We start from the raw sequence: 20,552 nt of genomic DNA, 5'->3' as shown, positions 1-20,552 counted from the left end.
AGATAATTTTAAAGCCAAAATCTTAAAAGCCTTGAAATCCAGACTCAATATCCTATACCAATTGTAGTGCCAGTTTCCTTTCAACCACTCTCTTCAAAACAGAGATGAGTGTCATCAATCCCCACACCAGCAGAAACACAGAGCCCCCTGGAAGCAACTAAGACATTCCATCAACTCAAAGAATTTGTCCCCTCTTCTGAGAATAAATCATGCATCCTTTCATACATTCAACTGAATTTATTCATCTTGTCATTTCAGGATTCAAGAACGCCTCTTTCAAATTAAAGAAATGAATCAAGAAGAAGATTCTAATAAAGAATTCTTAAATGCTTACTAACAGTCTAACAATGATTTTAAAAGATTTCTTCAAAACATCAGTAAGAAACATAATCAGTACCATAATTCACAGAGCTTCTAAATTTAAAATCCACAGTGTTGTTTTATAAAGTTCTTCGATGGTGGTCAGATTTTACTATATCAGTGGAATCATTTGTAATAGGAAAGAAACACATTCATAAGTAAACCTAGTGGGACTTGATGAACTAATTTGTAGATAACAGGCCAACGCTTGCTTTTAAGATTAAAGGATATTTTTGCGGTCATGACAATGCCAAACATCATTCTTTGGGAGACCAAAAAGTTGCATATACTGGTTACAAATGTATTAAAACCTGTAGACCAATGGGAAGTTTATGTGTTTTAATTCAAAATGCACTCTAAGAGTTATTCTCAATCAGGTTTTAAAACAAACCCTGGAACTAGCACTATTACAATAATAAAGACAATTGAATTTTCAAAATGTTCTCAGTTGTTAAATGTGAGTTGCCTTCACCCTAAGTGCCTTGTGAAATTCTTAACAGCAGATATCAGGTTTAAAAGGTTGTTTCACTCAACACATACCAAGGAGGTGCCACTCCTGGTTCCTGAAAGAGGAGTGCGAGGAAAAAAAAAAACCTTACAAATATGTACTGACTGTAAAAAGCTTGCCATACAATTGCAAATCAAATAAGAGCAACATCAAAACTAGTGGGGTTTTTGTTTCCTCTTACCTTTCTCCTTTACATAAAAAATAAAGCCAAGTGAGCAAATAAAGACACGCCCACATTGCTAGTATATAATAAAGTGGATTATTCCATGTGGGAAACACGATAGCAATTCAACATTAACTTCCCTCAAGGATTTTCTGCCCCTGACCTCTGTGCATAAAATGGCATGTCAAATAATCACACCACAGAAAAGGTGAGGAAACAAAAAACCTACTTGTCTCTTAAGTAAACGATAATTTGGACCACCTCAGCAGTTAACACACACTACAAAGAGAAGCATAAGATGTGGTTTAGTGAGAATTCAAAAGGTATGAGGAAATGAAACAAAAGCCTCTATGAGTCAATGTCCTCAAATACAATACAATGATCCCCACATCTGCATCTCTGGAAAAATGATACGGCAAGTGTGTGCAAAATAAAATGACTTGAGGCATCCTTAACAAAGAAAGATGTGCTCACCTCCATAGATCCAGGAAGTGTGGCATCCTTTCCTTCATCCTTGTGGGGCTCTAGAGATCTTAGCTCAAAGAGTGGAACCCAAGTCCTGCCTGCAAGTCCTCACCAAGAGCCATTGCACCCTGAGCACAGTGGGTGGGCTGGTGATCAGAGAACTAAGGATGTGATGGATCAGACACTTGAGAGGAAAACCTATGATAAACACAAGACATTGCTGGGCTCCAACCAGCACAGAACAGCTATGATGAACAGCGGGGAAAACGATGACAGTTCAGATAACTTGGTCACCAACCCCCGGCAAAAGCCAAGTAGCTGACTGACATGATAATTTGTCAAAAATGAATGTGCACAGTTATTGTGTCAACTACAAGTAAATTTGGCATGATGCTGTTCCCTTACTGCCCTGTCTCCCCATCCACCTAACTGCACAAGGTAAATTCAGAGTGATTTAGTAAGAAGTTAAGAAAACACATTTCCAACAACTGAGAATTCCCTGAAGCAATCTGATTTTGTGCCATTCTTTGGCACAAAAATGGAAATACAACCTGACAAACTTAATATGTTTGAAAACCCAAGAAACACTGCAAAACATGCAAAAGCCAGGCCTTATATTTTTATAATGTATTAAATAACCATATCATGCTCACAGGAGAAAATAAAACAGACACGCAAAAAGCAGGCATCAACACACAAACTGGGGAGGAAAAATAAGCAGAGTAACCAAAACGTGATTAAACCAAACTTTTGTCATGTAGACTCTTCCTTATGCATACATATTCAGAGAGTATGATATTTTATATAAACACAGAATATTATATTTTTATACTATGGTTTATATACATAATAAAGTATCAGACTTTATTATATTCCAAGGGATCTTCCCAACCCAAGGATCAAACCCAGGTCTTCCACTTTGTAGGCGGATTCTTTACCAGCTAAGCTACCAGGGAAGCCCAAGAATACTTGAGTGGGTATCCTATACTTTCTCCAGCAGACCACCCCAACCTAGGAATCGAACCGGGGTCTCCTGCATTGCAAGCAGATTCTTTACCAGCTGAGCTACCAGGGAAACCATTATATTTTATGTAAACATAGAATATTATATTTTTATACTATTGTTTACATACATAATAATGTATCAGACATTTAAGTTATTTCAATTTTGCAATATGATGAATAGTACAGAGCAGACAGATGGGATGAAAGTTACTAAACAAAATAATGCAAAAATGTAGAAAAATATGAAGTGAACAAAAGAAGTTTTCCAAAACACATGAGAGGTTAACAAAATTGATGAATCAGAAAATTCTAATGATTGAAGAGCTTCGCTTTTAACCAAATTGTCATTTAAACCTGTTTATCTACTTGCTTTGAACCCAAATATTTTTAATCAACACATGTGCTATGAAGAGTTTGGTGTGTATCAGTATGGGCTTTTTACATAGATCTGTTACATAAATGGTGGTTAAAGATTAGACTAGTGTACTCATCTCCCAAGGCTGCTATAAAAATTTACCATAAACTTAGTAGCTGAAAGCGACAGAATGCTATTCTCTCACAGCTCTAGAGGCTGGAAGTCTGCACTCCCCCAGAGGCTCCAGGGGAGACCATCCCTTGCCTTTTCTGCCTTCTTGCCAGCATCCCTTGGTTTGCGGCCCCATCACTCCAATATCACTGTCTCCCTTGAGAAACTTCAGTTCTGCTCTTGACTGGTTAGATCTGCTTCCCTTCAGATAAGCCAGGATAGCCCACATCAAAGACCCTTAATCACACCTACAAAGACCCTGTTTTCAGAAACAATAACATTTACATGTTTTAGTTATTAAGATCTGATACCCTGGCGGGGAACACTTTTCAGTCTACTATACCTAGTAGATTCTTAGAAATTCTAGAAATCTACCTAGTAGTTTTATAGAAATTCTTCTAAAACTGTCTTGAATTTGACCTACTTTTTCTTATTGGAACTACATTAGTCCCCATTTTCTATATCTATACTAATTATGCAAATCATGGGCCTCTTCTTTAAATGGCTTTGCTACTGTCCCATTTGAAAATATCATAGGATCACCTCCCCAGCTGAAATAAATTCTTCTTGACTCTACTTCCTGTTCATTGCTTGGTCTTCTTGCACCTCCATCTGTGAGGTAAGACTTTGAGAACTATCCTTTTTCATATTGCTCACATCCAATTGACCCCTGGGCATTGTTGTTGCTTTTTTTCAGTTCAGTTCAGTCGCTCAGTCGTGTCCAACTCTTTGCGACCCCATGAATTGCAGCATGCCAGGCCTCCCTGTCCATCACCAACTCCCGGAGTTCACTCAGATTCACGTCCATCGAGTCAGTGATGCCATCCAGCCATCTCATCCTCTGTTGTCCCCTTTTCCTCCTGCCCCCAATCCCTCCCAGCATCAGAGTCTTTTCCAATGAGTCAACTCTTCCCATGAGGTGGCCAAAGTACTGGAGTTTCAGCTTTAGCATCATACCTTCCAAAGAAATCCCAGGGCTGATCTCCTTCAGAATGGACTGCTTGGATCTCCTTGCAGTCCAAGGGACTCTCAAGAGTCTTCTCCAACACCACAGTTCAAAAGCATCAATTCTTTGGTGCTCAGCTTTCTTCACAGTCCAACTCTCACATCCATACATGACCACAGGAAAAACCATAGCCTTGACTAGACGAACCTTTGTTGGCAAAGTAATGTCTCTGCTTTTCAATATGCTGTCTAGGTTGGTCATAACTTTCCTTCCAAGGAGTAAGCGTCTTTTAATTTCATGGCTGCAGTAACCATCTGCAGTGATTTTGGAGCCCCAAAAAATAAGTCTGACACTGTTTCCACTGTTTCCCCATCTATTTCCCATGAAGTGATGGGACCGTATGCCATGATCTTTGTTTTCTGAATGTTGAGCTTTAAGCCAACTTTTCACTCTCCACTTTTCCTTTCATCAAGAGGCTTTTTAGTTCCTCTTTACTTTCTGCCATAAAGGTGGTGTCATCTGCATATCTGAGTTTCATTTCAAATTAGATGCCTTGTCCTCTTCCCAACTCTGAATGTCCCTGCTTCAGTGGGAGGTGGGGCTGTAGGGCTCAGCTGGCCTCCTGCCATGCTCTGCCCTCTGCCTCAGCCCACTTCCCATTCTCATTTCTGCTGTTGGAGTGACATTCCTAAAATGTCACTGAACACCTTGCTTCCCTCCTTAGAACCCTGACAACTCTCAGATTCAAGTCCAAATAGCACAGACATACAAGACACGTTTTAATTTGGCCTCTACCTACCCCTGCAACCTCATTTATTATTTCTATCCCATGCCCTCCATCTGTTCTAAGCAGTCAACTAATGTTAGTTTTCTCACGTTTTGGAACATGTTACAGGTTGCTGCCTTAGGAGGCCAAACAACTGCTGCTAAGTCGCTTCAGTCATGTCTGACTCTGTGCGACCCCGTGGACTGCAGCCAACCAGACTTCTCTGTCCATGGGATTCTCCAGGCAAGAACACTGGAGTGGGTTGCCATTTCCTTCTCCAATGCATGAAAGTGGAAAGTGAATGTGAAGTCGCTCAGTCGTGTCCAACTCTTAGCGACCCCATGGATTGCAGCCTACCAGGCTCCTCCATCCATGGGATTTTCCAGGCAACAGTACTGGAGTGGGGTGCCATTGCCTTCTCCCGGCCAAACAACTAGACAACCCTTATTCCTCCTCCAGAATTTGGCCAAGAGAGCATCTTGTTTACTCTTTAAATAGATAAATTTTATACAGTAGTATGTGAATCATATCTCAATAAATGGTTATTAAAATAAGAATACATCCTTTTCAACGATGTCCCATTTAGTATCATATACATCTCTGCCAACTTTGCAAGCCTCCTCCATCCCCACTTTGTGTCTCACTCCAGAACATTTTATACAGTGTTTTTGCTTATTGGTACATCTGACTCCTTGAGGGCACAACCATGACAAATTCATCTTCATTTCCTCCTCAATTAATATAATGTCTGGCACAAAGCAGACAGTAGATGCTTATTGAATGCATGACTAATAATTCTTAAACACAGTGATATACGGTTGAAACAAATGCTAATAAATCCAGCAAGCGGTAGAACTGAGTTTGTTACCTGGATTGAAGTTAACTGAGAATCATTTGCCACTCAGAAAGTAAATTACCCTTAGGACTAAGGTACTCTTATGTGAAATGAATTGCCAGTCCAGGTTTGATGCATGATACAGGGTGCTCAGGGCTGGTGCTCTGGGATGACCCAGAGGGATGGGATGGGGAGGGAGGTGGGACGGGGGTTCAGGATGGGGAACACATGTACACCCGTGGCGGATTCATGTCAATGTATAGAAAAACCAATACAATATTGTAAAGTAATTAGCCTCCAATTAAAATAAATAAATTTAAAAATAAATAAATAAAGTACTCTTAGGATTGATCAATACCAGCCTTTAAGTTTCAAAGAACAGGCCTGTGCATGCAGTTGTACTTTAAAGAAATATCATTTCCCAGTAAAATACATCCTTTATCGTCAATTTTAATTGTAAGAGTTAATGTTCACATTTATCAATGTTTGCAGGGATGAATCACCATCCTGCTTCTACAAGCTGTGTTTAATTAGCTTTAAAGCGTTTATATAAGCTCTCTGTCCTTCCTACTTAAGCACCACTAATCTTCTTGGCTGCCACATTTATAGAACAAATAGAGTGAACACATTCCTTTTAGTGGGGCCAAATATCTTCATCACAAATACTTAAAACCAGATCACACACAACAGAGGAGTCTTCATTTCTTTGCATCACAAAATCTAATACAATTTTTTTTCCTGTTTTTCAAAGCTTTTTCACACATGAAAAAATATCTGATCTTTGGTAAAGATCAATCTTCATGGGATATATTTCTAAAAACCAAAGTTTCAGTGACTGGAAAAATAAGAGAAAAACATAATGATATACACTCTTAATTGGAAGAGAATACAGACCAGAAGAATTATATCCAGAAAACATGGGCAAACTTTAGATATTTAATCTTCTAATTGCTTTCCCAACAGAGTACATCTGGTGCAGCAAACCTTGCTTCCTTCCCACCAGTCAGCAGGAAGGACAGAGGAGTCAGAGAAAAAGGACGAAGTGATCTTTCCTTGCCTTCTCTGAACTGATGGCATGGGCAGAGGAGGGGATGAAGTCCCACTCTGTAACCCCCAGCTTTCTATCTGCTGGTTTAGGAGGAGAGGTTAAACCTAAATACCTTCACTATCCACTGCCGTGATTCCTTGTCATGTCAAGCACCTGCTTGTCATTTTTGTGATACAGATTCATTCAGTACATAAATTTCCTGTTAGCAAAACCTTACCCAGTTTGTAAAAGAAGGTTGACTATTTTAATACTTTACAGCATTCCACAGTTCCTATACATCTGGGAGGAGAAGAGGAGAACTTAAATAGTCAAAGGATTTCATGATGGATGAAGAACATCATCCTTTAGAACTGAATCCAGAAGGTACTCACAGGTTCTCCTCGAGATCCATCCTGCCCCGGAGCACCTGGAGGTCCTGCTTCTCCCTTTTAATGATAAAAAGAAACAGAGAATGCCATTTGCCGGTATGCTCACTAAAATAGTAATATGCAACATTACATGTATGCAACATTACCAGCTTCCCCAGGGGCTCAGTTGGTAAAGAATCCACCTGTAATGCGGGAGACCTGGGTTCGATCCCTGGGTTGGGAAGATCCTCTGGAAGAGGGCATGACAACCCACTCCAGTATTCTGGCCTGGAGAATCCCCATGGACTGAGTAGACTGGAGGGCTACAGTCCACGGGGTCGCCAAGAGTTGGACACGACTGAGAGACTAAGCACACAGCACATATATACTAAAGCACATTAGATACAAAAAATTAAAATTCCTTCTGGATTTCTTTCCTCATTTAAAAAAATTTCAAGTATAGTTAATTTACAAAGCTGTATTAGTTTCAGGTATACAGCAAAGTGATTCAATCACACGTACATATGCAGGCATATATACACATATATGTGTGTGTGTGTGTGTGTGTGTGTGTGTGTATAGTTTTTGAGGTTTTCTTCTGTTATATATATATATATATATAGTTTTTGAGGTTTTTCTTCATTATAGTTTATTACAAGATATTGAATATAGTTCCTTGTGCTATACAATAGGTCCTTGTTGTCTGGATTATTGATGTCAACTTTTCCTGACATCAAATAACTCATTCTGAAATCCATAAGGTGACTGTATAAACATCAAACCTATATATGACAGAAGATAATTGAGTAGTCATAAGATAACTGGGATACACATATACTCATTCTTATGAGAACAGAATGATTCTGTCTTCAAAGTAAATGTCACTTATATTTACATGAGTCCTTTTCATAGTTTTACTTTTACTTTAAAATTGATCACCTTGACCTTACCCCTCAAGAGTTTCATTTTAAAATCAAAACAAACTTTCATTAAGAATGTAGTTACTATAGGTTATTACTTGAAATTATTCAGCACTTTAATCTGGTATTAATTTAAAATAAACATATATAATGTGTATTTTAGGTAGCTGTTAAAATTATAATAGTTTTCAGTTATATATCTTTAAATTATTCTGCTCAAATTATTTATGCATCTTATTTTACATCCACTTTCTGGCATGCTCTAAGTTTTTCCCAAATGAATCCATTGCTAGCATGCAAAAACATATCATGACATTATGCTTACTAAAAAATAAGTCTTAGCTGAATTTAATTCTAAAGGGTATAATATCCACAGATCAATATGGCCATTAAACTGTCTGGACAAAAAATACAGGGAAAAGTCCCTTGAAATAGATGGTTTTGGCTTCTTAAAACTATTGGTCATAAAAAGCCATGAGGTTGTATGTCTGTTTGGCAAAGTATTATGTCTTAACAAGCAAAGTTCTCAGCAAACAATTGTGCCACATGTGAATTGTACCAGAGAGTACATTTCACTGGACATGAGAGCAAAAGAGAAAGTAGAACTAAAATGAAAATATTTTTCTTGTAAATAACTCACATATCTGAGTCCGGGTAAGTTTAAAAGGTGGCAGGGGGGAAGTCTCAGAATACATGTATTAAAGCACGTGTCAACACCATTTTTCATAGCTTCGTATCCTAATGAACTCCCCAAATTGTAAAAAATGAACCACAGAGGAAGAATCAATAACACGTGGCTAACACAATCACCCTTAGAAAAAAATCCAACCATATCACATTATATAAACACAGCTTCTCCCACTTTTATGAATTCTTGCATTTCATTAGCACAGTTACAACTAAAGCCAAATATTTCATCTATTCCAGTTTTATTTACAAACACTAGATGACAGTTGAGAATAGAAGGGGGCAAAAGATAATGTTTTCCTGTAAATTAACCAAACTAGAGGTCAGGGAGGTCCTACCAACCCAACATTTCTACAGAAAAGTTTATAAAAATACCAAAGAGAAACAAAAATGGCTGTCAGATTCACAAAAGCAACAAGTTCAAAAGCCTGAAAAATTAGAGAAAAGAACTATGTCAAGTTCTGACACTGGAGGATCAGTACTGCAGCTTTGGGCAGGAAAAAGCTCTTTGCAGGAAAGAGCTCTCAGCAAGATATCCCTTTGTCTTGACACTAACCTTAAACCAGGAACCCTTTGGTCTACTTATCTCCAGTCCTGATACACTTTTCAGATCTTTGGATTACACAATATTTTGCCTAACTTTTTGATTCTTTCTGGAGATAAAAGAAGTATAATAGAAGTGAAGAATAAGCATTTGACAGATGATCAGATACCTTCCCCAGCTTCTGGTTCAGTAATCTTCCAAACAAACTGTGGGAACCAGACAAGATCTAAAGAAAGATTATGAGGAGTTGACAAGCCTGCACTCAATCTGGCACGCAGGGGGATGGCAAGGACTCTGACCCCCATCCCAATGATCAACTGATATGGCTTCCTACTTCTTTTGAAAGCTTTCATGGCTGAGCAGAATCTTCAGAGATGTTTCTGGGAGACACAAGTTCACCTTCTCCCTGGACAGCTGGCATTCTGATTAAAGGCGACTTTCCTCTTCACCAACATTTGCGAGTATTGATTTTGTAAAAGTTGAGCAGCAGGACCCAGTTTGATCATGTCAGGAGGAACCACCCATGTCAGTGGTTCTCAAGGATGGTCCCTACTCAAGCCAGATCAGCTTCACCTCACTTGGGAACTTCTCCAAAATGCAAAATTTCAGGCCCTGCTACAAACCCACTGAGTCAGAGATTCTGGATGGTAGGGCCCAGCAATTTATGTGAACAGCTAATTCTGATGATTTGAGAACCATGGCAGACTTGTGAGTCATTAGGTAACTTCCACCACCTCCAGGTATTATCATATGTGATTGTCATATTAAAGCAAATCCATAGTTTAGATCATCTGTATATAAATTAAAGGGGGCAAGAGAGTTGTCCAACAGTTGTTCAGTTGCTCAGTCATGTCCAACTCTTTGCAACTCCATGGACTGTAGTACGCCAGATTTCCCGGTACTTCACCATCTCCCAGAGAAGCTGAAACTCCAATACTTTGGCCACCTGATAGGAAGAGTTGACTCAATGGAAAAGACCCTGATGCAGGGGAAAATTGAAGGCAGGAGAAGAAGGAGACAACGGAGAATGAGATGGTTGGATGGCATCACTGACTCAATGGACACGAGTCTGAGCAAACTCTGGGAGATGGTGAAGGACAGGGAAGCCTGGCGTGCTGCAGTCCATGGGGTCGCAAAGAGTCAAAGACAACTGAGTGAACAATAACAACAATGTATTCACTGAGTCAGTGATGCCATCCAACCATCTGATCCTCTGTCATCCCCTCTCCTCCTGCCTTCAATCTTTCCCAGCATCAGGGTCTTTTCCAAAGAGTAGGCTCTTCCCATCAGGTGGCCAAAGTATTGGAGCTTCAGCTTCAGCATCAGTCCTTTTAATGAATATTCAGGGTTGATTTCCTTTAGAATTAACTGGTTTGATCTCCTTGCAGTCCAAGAGACAGTCAAGAGTCTTCTCCAGCACCACAGTTCAAAAGCATGAATTCCTCAGTGCTCAGCCACCTTACGGTCCAACTCTTGCATCCTTACATGGCTGCTGAAAAACCATAGATTTGACTAGATGGGCCATTGTTGGCAAAGTAATATCTCTGCTTTTTAGCACTTTTCTTTCAAAGAACAAGTGTCTTTTAATTTACTAGCTGCAGTTATCATGTGCAGTGATTTTGGAGCCCAGGAAAATAAAATCTGTCACTGTTCACACTTTTTCGCCATCTATTTGCCATGAAGTGATGGGATCAGATGCCATGATCTTAGTTTTTTGAATGCTGAGTTTTAAGACAGCTTTTCACTCTCCTCTTTCACATTCATCAAGAGGCTCTTTGGTTCCTCTTCGTCTTCTGACATAACAGTGGTGTCATCTGCATATCTGAGGTTATTGATATTTCTCCCAACAATCTTAATTCCAGTTTATGATTCATCCAGCCCAGCAGTTTGCATGATGTACTCTGAAAATAAGTTAAATAAGCAGGGTGACAATATACGGCCTTGACGTTCTCCTTTCCCAATTTTGAACCAGTCCATTGTTTCAAGTCCAGTTCTAACTTTGCTTCTTGTCTTGAATACAGGTTTGTCCAACAGTGGGAACAACTAATTTGGGATTACATGACCACTTTGGTTGGTAAAGACTTCCCCTTTCATTACTTTGATCATTAACTCCATCTTAATACATTACTCTGATTAAGAGGTATTTAAAAAAAAAGTCACCATCAGCAACATGTATCAGTAATGAAGTTCCACAATTATTTGAAAATTTAATTTCTTCTTATTCTTTGTACTTCTTGTCAAGAGTGATAATCAGAAGGATACAGAATCATACGAATAAAACAGCACCTACTCTTTATAATGTACAGCAGAGATTCTCCAACTCTAGCTGTATCAGAATCATCTAGAGTGTTAGATAAACTGCAGATGGTGGACCTCACTCCAGAGTTTCTAATTCAACAGATGCTGATACTGCTGGTCTTGCAACCACACTTTGAGAAGCACACTGGTTCTAACCCAGATCTCAAGGAAGAGACTCTACACCCTTTCTGCACTCACCCACCCATCCCTAGTGAACCACAATGGCTTTGTCTGGCTTTGCACTTGGTACTGAGTTTTATAATGGCCAGATTGTTCAGCAAGTGTCTCATTTATGTAGGCACTGGTTTCCTGGCTTGCACAGTCTTTAAAGGATAGAAACACATCCTATAGGAGTTTTTTTAATCACCCAGAGTGCTTAGTATTGTGCTGAACATAATATAAGACTATATGTACAACTGCTGGAGCATATCAAGGTAGGCAAAATGGATGATTTATTGTCAAATGCTCAATTTTGGGAAGATAAAGGAAATGGGATAGACCTATTTGTGGACAGAGCTATTTGCATTTGAAATGGGATAGAGCTATTTGCAAAAGGAAATGGGATAGAGCATTTGTGGACAGAACTATTGCAAATGCTGTCGGAAGATTATGCAGGGTGATTACAATAAGATGATGGCCAGTAATCTTGACCCATGAATGATCTCTTGACTGTTTCAAAAATGTTTCATTGGGAGATGAAAGTAGGATTTCTGCTTAGTTATCTTCCATAAAATTTTCCAATGCTATACACAACTAGTTGATGAAATTCAGTACTGTATCCAGAACTTAAGTTCATCACTTGATTCCTTTCATGACCTGGAGATCCTGGTATATACCAAAATGTTTGGCTGGTAGGAAAAAAGGCATGTAACATGTCTCAACCTTGAAGTTATGATTTTGCTATTCTATTATTAATTCCTTCCTGATATAAGATAAATAGAAAATGTCATGCTAAACATTATTCCTCAATCCAGTCTCTGCAGCTAATGTCAAAGATGATTTATTCTACAGCAAACCAGTTATTTTTAAAAAGCAAATTTAACCAAAAACAGAGATGTGAAACTTGCATCGCATGTGTATTTCCTTTCATGTGGTGGTCTTTGGTACTTACCCACAAAAATGAAAGCATGAGGTGTAATTTAGTATGTGACCATTGCAACCCTCAAAATCTGGTGGAAGGTGTGTGACCATGAAAATATAATTTAATTTTGAAGAAGATCCTTACTTTGTTATTAAACACTATAATTTACCTTTGATCTTTTTCCATGGTTTATTCTTAGTATGTAAACAAAACTCTAGTATGCCAGAGAATATATTAAAGATGTAAGACTGGGTAAGCTCCTCCTGGCTAACCAAATAAACAGACAAGAAATTTGGAAGGCATCATGCATAAAGGGATCACACAAACTAGGCCTGAAAATCAGGCTATGCCATGTAAAGGACAGTGCACTTTGAGGTAAATTGTTTAATTGCTCTTAATTTGATTTTAATTTCAAAATGACATTGCTATTCTCAACTTCATAGATTTTTCTTTTTAGGAAAATTAAATAAGAGTCTTTGTGAAAGTGCCTTGAACATCTCTAGAAACAGAAGGGAAGATCCAGGAAAGTTAGCTACTCTACTGCCATCAAAGGGTTTGGAATTTTAACAGTTCTTTAACTATTATGATTTGTTTCAGGCTACACTATTTTCAAATACTCTTATTTTTCTATTTGACTGCTATGGTTTGGCATTATAATTTAGGAAAAATGAATTACTTTTTAAGTGCTTGAAAAAAAAACCCACATTGATTATTTCATTGTTTCTAGGGGCCAGAAGTCTGGGCATGGCTTTACTGAGTTATCTGTGTGCATGCACAGATGCTAAGTCCCTGCAGTCGTGTTCAACTCTGTGCAACACTGTGGACTGTAGCCCATCAGGCTCCTCTGTCCATGGGAGTCTCCAGGCAAGAACACTGGAGTGGGTTGCCATGCCCTCCTTCAGAGGATCTTCCCAACCCAGGGATTGAACCCACATCTTTTATGTCTCCTGCATTGACAGGTGGGTTCTTTGCCACTAATGCCACCTGGGAAGCCCAGGTGTCTGAGTAGGGTCTTACAAAGCGGTAACCAGGAGGTGTGCCGGGTTGTGTTCTCATCTGGAGGCCTCACTGCACAAGTATCTACATCCACATTAACTCACTTCGTTGGCAGAATTGAGCAAGTAGGCTCTAAATGGAGCCCCTCATAATGTACCATCATTACTGGAGTGATGCCTGTTGGTTAGAAGCAAGTCATAGGTCCCAGGCACACTCAAAAGTAGGGAATTAAAAAAGACATGAGCACCAGCAGGTGGGGGTCACTTTCCAGTCTTCCTGCCCCAATCATTGTCACATATCCCTGTAAGGGTTGTACTGTTTGCCTGGACACTAACAATATATGAAACTGTCTGTTTACTCACAGTCTGGACAAGAAGATTGGATTTTCAACTCAAGCTTTTGAACTTTTGTCAACCTAATGGGTGGGTAATTGTACCTTGGTATAGCTTCAATTTGTATTTCTCTTATTATGAGTGAAGTTGAACATCTCTGTACATTTAAGGGCCCCTTTACACCTTTTTTTTGGCTTTGAGAATTATATATTCATGTATTTTCCCCTCATCTATGTATTTATATTTACTGAAATATAATTGATTTACAATATTATAAGTCAAATAACTTGTGATTAGACAGTGGAAGTGATGAATAGATTCAAGGGATTAGATCTGGTAGACAGAAGCCTGGGGAACTATGGATGGAGGTTTGTAACATTGGACAGCAGGCAGTGACTAAAATCATCCCCAAAAAATTAGATGCAAGAAGGCAAAGTGATTGTCTGAGGAGGCTTCACAAATAGCTGAATAAAGAAGGGAAATTAAAGGCAAGGGAGAAAGGGAAAGATGCCCAACTGAATTCAGAGTTTCAAAGAAGGGCAAGGAGAGATAAGAAGTCCTTCTTAAGTGAACAATCCAAGGAAATAGAGGGAAAAAATAGAATGGGAAAGACTAGAGATCTCTTCAAGAAAATTACAGATACTGAGGAAACATTTCATGCAAAGATGGGCTCAATAAAGGACAGAAACTGTATGGATCTAACAGAAGAAGATATTAAGAAGAGGTGGCAAGAATACACAGAAGACTTGTACAAAGAATATCTTAATGACCCAGATAACCATGATGGTATGATCACTCACCTAGAACCAGACATTCTGGAATGCGAAGTCAAGTGGGCCTTAGGAAGCATCGCTACAAACAAAGCTAGAGGAGGTGAAAGAATTCCAAATAAGCTACTTCAAATGCCAAAAGATGATGCTGTTGAAGTGCTGCACTGAATATGCTAGCAAATTTGGAAAACTCAGCAGTGGCCATAGGACTGAGAAAAGTCAGTTTTCATTCCAATCACAAAGAAGGGTGATGCCAAAGAATGTACTGACTAGCATACATCTCACACACTAGCACCACATGATTTATATACATATAGCACCACATGATTCCTGGTTGGTTGAATCATCCATGGATTCACATTCATGGATACAGAGAAACCATAAACACAAAGGGCAGACTATAAATTATACTTGGATTTTCAACTGTGGGGAAGGTTATACCCATAACCCCAGTGTTGTACAAGGGTAAACTGTAACACCATAATCAAGGGACCAAGGTTAACATACCAATGATCAGACATGTGGATGGTATTTACTCTGATATAATGAGAAGGACACTCAGTTCAGTTCAGTCATTCAGTCGTGTCTGACTCTGCGATCCCATAAATCACAGCACGCCAGACCTCCCTGTCCATCACCAACTCCCAGAGTTCACTCAAACTCATGTCCATCGAGTCAGTGATGCCATCCAGCCATCTCATCCTCTGTCGTCCCCTTCTCCTCCTGCCTCCAATCCCTCCTAGCATCAGAGTCTTTTCCAATGAGTCAACTCTTCGCATGAGGTGGCCAAAGTACTAGAGTTTCAGCTTCAGTATCAGTCCTTCCAATGAACACCCAGGACTAATCTCCTTTAGGATGGACTGGTTGGATCTCCTTCCAGTCCAAGGGACTCTCAAGAGTCTTCTCCAACACCTCAGTTCAAAATCATCAATTCTTTGGCGCTCAGCCTTTTTCACAGTCCAACTCTCACATCCATACATGACCACTGGAAAAACCATAGCCTTGACTAGATGGACCTTTGTTGGCAAAGTAATGTCTCTGTTTTTCAATATACTACTTAGGTTGGTCATAACTTTTCTTCCAAGGAGTAAGCATCTTTTAATTTCATGGCTGCAGTCACCATCTGCAGTGATTTTGCAGCCCCCCAAAACAAAGTCTGACACTGTTTCCACTGTTTCCCCATCTATTTCCCATGAAGTGATGGGACCAGATGCCATGATCTTTGTTTTCTGAATGTTGAGCTTTAAGCCAACTTTTTCACTCTCCTCTTTCACTTTCATCAAGAGGCCCTTTAGTTCCTCTTCGCTTTCTGCCATAAGGGTGGTGTCTTCTGCATATCTGAGGTTACTGATATTTCTCCCGGCAATCTTGACTCCAGCTTGTGCTTCTTCCAGCCCAGCGTTTCTCATGATGTATTCTGCGTATAAGTTAAATAAGCAGGGTGACAATACACAGCCTTGACATACTCCTTTTACTATTTGGAACCAGTCTGTTGTTCCATGTCCAGTTCTAACTGTTGCTTCCTGACCTGCATATAGGTTTCTCAAGAGGCAGGTCAGCTGGTCTGGTATTCCTATCTCTTTCAGAATTTTCCACAGTTTATTGTGATCCACACAGTCAAAGGCTTTGGCATAGTCAATAAAACAGAAATAGATGTTTTTCTGGAACTCTCTTGCTTTTTCGATGATCCAGCGGATGTTGGCAATTGGATCTCTGGTTCCTCTGCCTTTTCTAAAACCAGCTTGAACATCAGGAAGTTCACGGTTCACACATTGCTGAAGCCTGGCTTGGAGAATTTTGAGCATTACTTTACTAGCATGAGAGATGAGTGCAATTGTTTGGTAGTTTGAGCATTCTTTGGCATTGCCTTTCTTTGGGATTGGAATGAACACTGACCTTTTCCAGTCCTGTGGCCACTGCTGAGTTTTCCAAATTTGCTGGCATATTGAGTGTAGCACTTTCACAGCATCATCTTTCAGGATTTGAAATAGCTCAACTGGAATTTCATCACCTCCACTAGCTTTGTTCGTAGTGATGCTTTCTAAGGCCCACTTGACTTCACACTCCAGGATGTCTGGTTCTAGGTCAGTGATCACACCATCGTGATTATCTTGGTCATGAAGCTCTTTTTTGTACAGTTCTTCTGTATATTCTTGCCACCTCTTCTTAATATCTTCTGCTTCTGTTAGGTCCATACCATTTCTGTCCTTTATCAAGCCCATCTTTGCATGAAATGTTCCCTTGGTATCTCTAATTTTCTTAAAGAAATCTCTAGTCTTTCCCATTCTGTTGTTTTCCTCTATTTCTTTGCATTGATCGCTGAGGAAGGCTTTCTTATCTCTCCTTGCTAGAAGGACACTCACCTCTGTGTTATCCTTCTCCACCACCCCTGAAATAATTCCCGTCTAATCAGACAAATGTGAACTGACATTCTAACAGAAACCCTAACCAATGCTCTGCAAAACTGTTATAAAAAGTAAGAAAAGACTAATAAATCATCACAGATAAGAAGAGACTAAGGAGACATGATAAGAAAAAAAAAAGGAATGTGGTGTATTCTGGATTGGATCCTGGAACAGAAAAAGGACCTTCATGGAAAACTAATGAAATCCAAATAAAGTATGGAGTTCAGATTAATTTGCAGGAATTTGACAATACTGATTTCTTAGTTTTGACAATGCATCATAATAACATCATGAGAAACTTGGTAAGGTATATAAGGAAACCTCACTGTACTATTTATCTATAACTTCTCTGTAAATACAAAAGTACTTCAAACTAAAAAATTTCTTTAACAAGCCCCAGAAGTTTCTGTTGTTGTTGTTAGAAAATTTCATGCTTATACTAAAACTTATGTGAAGTTTACATGAACCTCAATAATTTATTACAATTTTAAAAAGAAAAACAAATTTAGAGACTTAAACTACCTAATTTCAAGACTTATTCTGGGCTTCCCTGGTGGCTCAGACTGTAAAGAATCCACCTGCAATACAGGAGACATGGGTTTGATTTCTGGGTTTGGAAGATCCCCTGGAGGAGGGCATAGCAACCCACTCCAGTATTCTTGCCTGGAGAATCCCCATGGACAGAAGAGCCTGGCGGGATACAGTCCATGGGGTCACAAAGAATCAGACACCACTGAAGTGACTTAGCACACACATAGATGAGTAAAACAGAATCTAGAGTTCAAAAATCAGTTAACACATATATTGATCAATTGATACTTAGCAAAAATGCTCATGTAATTCTATGGGAAATGAAAACCTTGCAATAAATGGTTTTTTATGACCAGGTCTCCAGGGAGAAAAGGGAAGAAAAGAACTTTAACTTTTATATCACACAGGAATTAAAATAATCAAAATGGATCATAGAACTAAATTTGTAAACTCAGTTCAGTTCAGTAGCTCAGTCGTGTCCAACTCTTTGAGCCCCCATGGACTGCAGGACGCCAGGCTTCCCTGTCTATCACCAACTCCCAGAGCTTACTCAAACTCATGTCCATTGAGTCAGCAATGCCATCCAACCATCTCATTCTCTGTTGTCCCCTTCTCCTCCCACCTCCAACTTTCCTAGCATCAGGGTCTTTTCCAGTGAGTCAGTTCTTCGCATCAGGTGGCCAAAGTATTGGAGTTTCAGCTTCAGCATCAATCCTCCTAATGAATATTCAGGACTGATTTCCTTTAGGATTGACTGGTTGGATCTCCTTGTAGTCCAAGGGACTCTCAAGAGTCTTCTCCAACACCACAGTTCAAAAGCATCAATTCTTCAGTGCTCAGCTTTCTTTAGAGTCCAACTCTCACATCCATACATGACTACTGGAAAAACCATAGCCTTGACTAGACAGACCTTTGTTGGTAAAGTAATGTCTCTGCTTTTTTAATATGCTGTCTAGGTTGGTCATAGCTTTTCTTCCAAGGAGCAAGTGTCTTTTAATTTCATGGCTACAGTCACCAGCTGCAGTGCTTATGGAGCCCTAGAAAATAAAGTCTCTCACTATTTCCATTGTTTCTCCATCTATTTGCTAGGAAGCAATGGGACTGGATGCCATGATCTTAGTTTTCTGAATGTTGAATTTTAAGCCAACTTTTTCACTCTCCTCTTTCACTTTCATCAAGAAGCTCTTTAGTTCTTCACTTTCTTCCATAAGGTAATGTCATCTGATATCTGAGGTTATTGATATTTCTCCCGGCAATCTTGATTCCAGCTTGTGCTTCATCCAGCCTGGCATTTGCATGATGTACTCTGCATGTAAGTTAAATAAGCAGGGTGACAATATACAGTCTTGACAGACTCCTTTCCCAATTTGGAACCAGTTGTTGTTCCATGTTCAGTTCTAACTGTTGCTTCTTGATCTGCATACAGATTTCTCAGAAGGCAGGTCAAGTGGTCTGGTATTCCCATCTCTTTAAAAATTTTCCACAGTTTGTTGGGTTCTACACAGTCAAAGTCTTTGGCATAGTCAATAAAGCAGAAGTAGATGTTTCTCTGGAACTCTCTTGCTTTTTCAGTGATCCAGTGGATGTTGGCAACTTGATCTCTGGTCTCTGCCTTTTCTAAATCTAGCTTGAACATCTGGAAGTTCACGGTTCTTGTGCTGTTGAAGCCTGGCTTGGAGAATTTTGAGCATTATTTTGCTAGCATGTGAGATGAGTACAATGGTGCGATAATTTGAACATTCTTTGGCATTTCCCTTCTTTGGGATTGGAATGAAAACTGACCTTTTCCCTTCCCGTGGCCACTGCTGGGTTTTCCAAATTTGCTGGCATATTGAGTGTAGCACTTTCACAGCATCATCTTTTAGGATTGGAAATAGCTCAACTGGAATTCCATCACCTCCACTAGCTTTGTTCATAGTGATGCTTCCTATGGCCCATTTGACTGCATTCCAGGATGTCTGGCTCTAGGTGAGTGATCACACCATTTGTAAGCTATGGTGGTACAATCTTAGAAACTATGACATTTTATATATGCATTTAAGACATTTGAAAATATTTTGTTTTAGAAGAAAAGAGAAAATTTCTGACCTTAAGTTAGGTAAAGATTCTTAAATACAATACAAAGACATAAGCAAAAAGAAATTCTAAGAAGCTAGACTTTATCCTGATTAAAAACTTCTTCCCACTGAATAACACCATTAAGAAAATGAAAGGCAACCTGAAGGTCAGGAGATAATATTCACAAATACATGTCTGATAAAAGACCTATTGTACAACGAATTCTTGCAACTCATTAATAAGAAAACAACCCAAAGTTTTTTTTTAATTGCCAAATGTTTTGAATAGACACTTCACAAAAGAAGATATACAAATGGCCAAGAAGCCCATAAAAAGATGCCAACCTTGTCAGTCATCAGAAAAATGCAAACTAAAACCATATGAGATACTATTATGTACCAAATAAAAGAGCTAAAATACCAAATACTAAGTGTTGGCAGGATGTGGTAAAAGTAGAATTCTCTTGAATTGCTGATGGTAATAGAGAATAATACAATCACTTTGGAAAATAGTTTTGGATATTCTTAGGAAGTTAAACATACACTCATCATACAATGAAGCAATTCTAGTAGGTATCAACCCAAGAGAAATGAAACCATGTCCAATCTAGATGTGTATAAGCATATTCATATCAACATTATTCATAAATGCCAAATATAGGAAACAATTCAAATGTTCATCAGCTGATAAATGAAGAAACCAACTGTCATAGATCCATGCCACTAAATATGGTGTGTGTGCATGTGTTCCGTCGTTCAGTCAGATTCAATTGTTTGAGACCCCATGGACTGCAGCCCACCAGGCTCCTCTGTCCATGGAATTTTTCCAGGCAAGAAATACTGGAGTGGATTGCCGTTTCCTCCTCCAGGGATCTTCCTGACCCAGGGATTGAACCCCCGTCTCCTGAGTCTCCTGCATTGGCGGGCACATTCTTTATCACTGCACCACCTGGGAAGCCTTA

At 39.2% G+C, this 20,552-nt stretch overlaps 1 protein-coding gene across 2 annotated transcripts in view; it reads right to left on the bottom strand.

The window, feature by feature from the left end:
• COL21A1 (collagen type XXI alpha 1 chain) overlaps positions 1-20,552 on the bottom strand; it is a 234,742-nt gene that overhangs the window by 42,900 nt on the left and 171,290 nt on the right. For both annotated transcript variants that reach the window (XM_061397807.1, XM_061397806.1), the window contains one exon: positions 6,994-7,047. In XM_061397807.1, the coding sequence (XP_061253791.1) occupies positions 6,994-7,047 (54 nt within the window). The remainder of the gene's footprint in view (positions 1-6,993; positions 7,048-20,552) is intronic.

The sequence above is a fragment of the Bos javanicus genome, chromosome 23, assembly GCF_032452875.1.
Source record: "Bos javanicus breed banteng chromosome 23, ARS-OSU_banteng_1.0, whole genome shotgun sequence".
Taxonomy (NCBI): domain Eukaryota; kingdom Metazoa; phylum Chordata; class Mammalia; order Artiodactyla; family Bovidae; genus Bos; species Bos javanicus.
Note: the sequence above shows the minus strand (reverse complement) of the source record. Positions and strands in the feature narration are given on the sequence as shown.